We start from the raw sequence: 4,788 nt of genomic DNA on the forward strand, positions 1-4,788 counted from the left end.
GGGGAAAGGGCGCGGCCGCTCGCTGCCGCGGCTGAGGGAACGGTTGTTGCCCGTGGCCGCATTGTTAGTCAAAACTCACGTGTTGAAATTAGTCTTTTAACGTCGACTTCTTATTAATAATTGGACGTGGCAGTAAAGATGCCGTAAATGTTCTCCCATGGAGCACGGGATTGCCGTTTACTTGGGCTTTTAGCCACTGAAGGTGCCACTGTTGAAAACGAGACTGCGTTATTCAATGTGTGGAAAAAAGTGTGAAGGCACGTGAAAAAGAACATGAATGTATGTGTAACAGCCTCCTCGAAGTAAAACTGCATTTAATCAATTCAGGTTACAGTGGTTAAAAACAATAAAATAAGCAAGTTTCTTATAGATGTGGTTCTTCTCCCATCACGTCTTGATTTTTTCCTCACAAACTCTCAACACCGGTGAAACAGCTTCCTTTGACTAGACCCTCCTGCTGACAGTTCTGCTAATTAGAATAATACCAAATCAGTAACCAGAGATGATACTTTTAAAATACACAGTTAAACACATTTTCCAGAAAACTCCCTAGCTTTCAAAGATTTTTGAAAACAATTTGCAGCTCAAACGATGCCTGTTCAAAATTACTATAATTAGTTATACAGAGGAAAAAAAGCTTGCCTTTTCAAGACTGACTGATACGAGTTTCATTGTTTTCCTGTGGTCTTTTAACCCTATTGTCTTTCACCAAGTAAAGGTAAAACACTGAGGCATTGTCTTGCATTCACAAATTGCAACTGATATAAGTTAACTGTCATATGTAACAGGATCTACTGTAAACAGGACAAGGGCTGTAGTTTGCTTTATGACTTAGAATGATCATAAAATGTCTACATCACCAAAAGAGGCAGCCTTACCCCGTTTCCCCAATACCAGTCCAACCCAGAACTAGGCACTTGTTCAAGGCCAAATGGGGGTAGTTTTGTCCTCTCCACGTCAGTGAAAATACGGTTTCCATTCCCGGCACTGCTGTTGTGTGGGACAAGTCACTCTGCCTTTTCATGTTTCCCCCTTCCCATTTCATAAATGGGAATAGTCATATAAGCCTGTTTCTTGAAGTATTCACAGTCATTAAAGAACTGCAGAGCTGATAAGGTGTGTTTTTATTATTTTGCAAGTCATTCTTTACAAGGTGATACTAAAAGCATACAGCCAATTCAAAGAGGCACTTTGGCTCCGATTCAGTTTTTGTTGAGGCAAGCTGCCAAACATGCCTCAGTACAAGCTACACTGGACTGCACCAGTATCATGGAAAACGGCTTATTTGACATTGTTAATAGTATACTTAACATTACAGGCTCTATAAGGTGATTTCAAATTCTGCATTGATCCTAAAATCAGCAGAAGTAAACCAAACAGAAATGCCTGAAATTTTCTCCTCACAAGCGTAAGAATTTCCCTAATCCAAACCACAATTTCCATTCCAGCTGAAAAGAAATTTTGTATTTCATATAAGAGGCTACTATGAGGAGAACTGAGCTGCAAGGAGGTGTATTTTTATGTGGCACCTGATACGCAAGATGAACAGAGGTGATCTACTGATGAAAGTCTTCAAATCAGACCGATCACGCGCCAGGGCACATACTTTTCTAAAACAGACACACAAAAGGAAACCGATGAAAATGAAAGTGTGAGAAATTACTGCCTGCTTTCTTAGCGTGATGTCTTATTTCTTGTTTGCTACAGCATTGCCTAGCTGATCTAACAGGTCACATATCCAAGCAAAATTGAGCTCTTGATGTTAATATAAGCCTTTCAAAACTGTGTTTCCAAACCCATTTCCTCCATCCATTTCTCACAGGACTAGCAATACTCCTTAGCCTTATGTCCCCTGCCCTCCTCCCACAGTTTCTCCCCACCTCTGTGTACGTCCTGCCATGGCAGGACAACGTCCCTGAAATGCATCCTATTGAACAACATAGACATTCAGTCTCCCTGCAGGCCAGTTACACCTCCGGACATTACTGAGTACGTTCAGTCACGGTGTATGTACAATCTGGAACATCCTTGCAAACATGATAACAGCGCACGAAGATAGTTGCCTGAAAGAAAAAAAAGCCCGTGTCTAAAAAAGAAGGGTAGCTCTTTTCTTTTCAAACTTGTTGAAAGGTGAGTCACACTGATCTAGCAATGAGTCAGGCTGTAGCAGACAGAGAGTTCTCCCCCTCCGTCTGAATACTGCGCCCTAATCACAAGCCCCGACGTCATTTCAGTAGCAATGGATCAGATCTTACATGCTGCAGCTGAAAACCTTGGTAGCCTATTTAGTATCCCATGTATAGGTTTGCATCAGTAGTTCATTCACACTGCACAGCACCACGGAGCGGTAGAAACTACAGCTTTACAAACAGAGCTTAGGCTTGTGCTTTCCACTGCTCTGTTTATACCCATTTGTACATTGTCCTTTCTGTCACTGTAGGATTGCCTTTCCAGCTCCTCCCAACTGGAGGACATTAGCTTAAAAACTGTGAACAGATGAAAGCAAATGGGAGGAATTAGTCTTGAAAGGGTTCTACTGCTCTAGCTTAGATAGAGACAGGCTCAAGGCCACTGCAAAATGAGTTTAGGTTGTAACAGGCCTGTTCAAGAAAGATGAAGCAACACTCCTTAGTTATAGTCAGAACTTAGGGTTAGGAAAGTGCTGGCCCTAATATTTGTGTGCAACATTACATGTTTTTACGTTTCAGTAATTCAAAACAGCTACAACTGTGATAAAAATAACCTGGTGGTTCTTCCTTGCTGTTCACTTTGAATTTACAATCCAGCTTTGAAATCCACCAAGAGAGATCCAAAAACTGGAGTACATCAATTACTGATATTCTGAACAACCTTCTCAATGAGCACCAAACAATTTCAAGACACTGACAATTGAGAATGCCATTCATTCTATAGGTCCTACTGATGCACCCAGAGGTGTCACTTATTTACGTACAATCACTGTAAATAACCACTTTAGAACTCAGTAAGTCCATTTTGCAGACTGCTGAATAGGAAACAATAGAGATCTACCTGAGGTTGGAAATGCCAGGATGAAACTGCAAGCTGTTGAATGCTATGCTTCTAGCTGAACTGTATTTCTTCCTTTCTTACCACATTTCTTCCTCTTTTACACAAGAATTAGAAAAGGATAATTTCAAGTTCTCTTTTTATCCCCCACCAAATGACAGAATGATGCCAAGATTTACAAACACAAGACACCTGTGTGAATTTACTTTTGCTTCAGAAAGCTTTCCTTCTAAACGTTGTTACACTATTATGAGGAGAGAAGAAAATGGGGGCCTGCATCTTGAACAGTGCGGATTCTGAACTCAGTGAAATCTGTTCTTGTAGATGTACAAAAGATGCTACAATAGCGTAATGTGTTTCTTTCCTTCAGAGAACTGATACACTGCAAGTTTACATTTTCATTATGTATTGATTTTAATACATACTTTTCCCATCATTTACACAAAAATAAATATAAAATTTGAGAAACCATTATTGATGTTATACAGCTAAATAAAGAAAGAATTTATTCTTGCTTACAGAAAGTGAGTGTCTGTAATACTGGTTACTATAATAACTAATTTTCCTTTCAGGACGCAGTTCTGTCAGTCAAGCGATTGAGAAATTGGTGGGAACTGCGTCTTTACAATTGAGGACAGATTCTGGCATAGGACAGATTCTGGCATACCAGTGATTTTAAAAGAAAACTGGACTTGGTTTGAATACCACACTTCTGAAAAAATCTTCAATTTTTTTTGTTTGCGATAATTTACTGATTAACTAAAGTACGACTCTGTATCTTCTATAAATAGAACATCATTATCAAGATACTCCAAAATTATATTTCCACCATTGTACAATGGATAGTCTTTATCAGATAGCCATGTTTCCAATGTGTGTTCAAATGGCAAGGCTTCTCCAGAGGCAGTATGGCATAATCTCAATTTCTGTAAGACAAACAGGCAAATCTTGATGTTAATTTCTGTGCTATCTGAGATGCAAGAAGTTGGGTGGGGGAAGGACTAAAGGGTAAAAAAAAAAAAAATCAAAACCCAACAACCTGGAAAATTTTTGTTATTAGTACTGAATTACCTGGGATGTTGATTTGTTGTTGTCATTTTTAAGGCTTGCTAAAGCAGCTGCAAAATCTACTACTTTGCCAATACTCCACTTACTGCAAAAGAACATGGGCTTGCTTTTCTCTTTGCTCCCCTTTGGTAAAAATACTTGAAAGTAAATTCTTTCTGTCTAGAAAAACATGAAAAAGAAACAAAAAAGCTATTCAAAGAAGAAACACATAATTCCAGTCATACACATCTAATAGTTTTTCAGTAAAAAATTTAAACTTTGACACAAAAATTACCGACTGAAACTTGTTCTACTCCATCAGGACCAAGGCCCCATTTTACTGCAGAATATAAATGACTGAGATCATCAAGTCCAATCCCCTCTGGCTGCAGGCACATACATGATGGACAGTAAGTTCAGAAAGGTGGAGTGAACATCTTTCCCCAGAGTCCCACAGCTGGACTGTTACAGACAGACATGAAAAGGTGTCTGCCCTGGGATTACTAGACAATAAGGACTGCTCTGGGGAGAAAAAGGTGAGTTTAAACAAGCCGTGCTGGCTTTTGGCAGCAGTATAATGTCTCAAATTGGAACGCAAAGGCACTTAAACCAGAACAATTCACCGTACTAGAAATGCCTGTTTCACAAACCAGCATTCCGGTCATGGCCAGCTAATCCTTCATCCTGTTCTTCCTCCTTTTATGTACTAAACAC

At 39.5% G+C, this 4,788-nt stretch overlaps 1 protein-coding gene across 1 annotated transcript in view; it reads right to left on the minus strand.

Moving 5' to 3' along the window:
* Positions 1-3,782: 3,782 nt before the first annotated feature.
* The window catches only part of LOC104159163 (AN1-type zinc finger protein 1-like), a 2,165-nt gene continuing 1,159 nt past the window's right edge, over positions 3,783-4,788 (minus strand). Inside the window, exons 2-3 of the mRNA XM_009696996.1 lie at positions 4,099-4,254; positions 3,783-3,953 (exon numbers count right to left, since the gene is read on the minus strand). Coding sequence (XP_009695298.1) covers positions 3,783-3,953; positions 4,099-4,254 — 327 coding nt within the window. The remainder of the gene's footprint in view (positions 3,954-4,098; positions 4,255-4,788) is intronic.

The sequence above is a fragment of the Cariama cristata genome, unplaced genomic scaffold (genome assembly GCF_000690535.1).
Source record: "Cariama cristata isolate BGI_N322 unplaced genomic scaffold, ASM69053v1 scaffold20643, whole genome shotgun sequence".
Classification (NCBI taxonomy): Eukaryota; Metazoa; Chordata; class Aves; order Cariamiformes; family Cariamidae; genus Cariama; species Cariama cristata.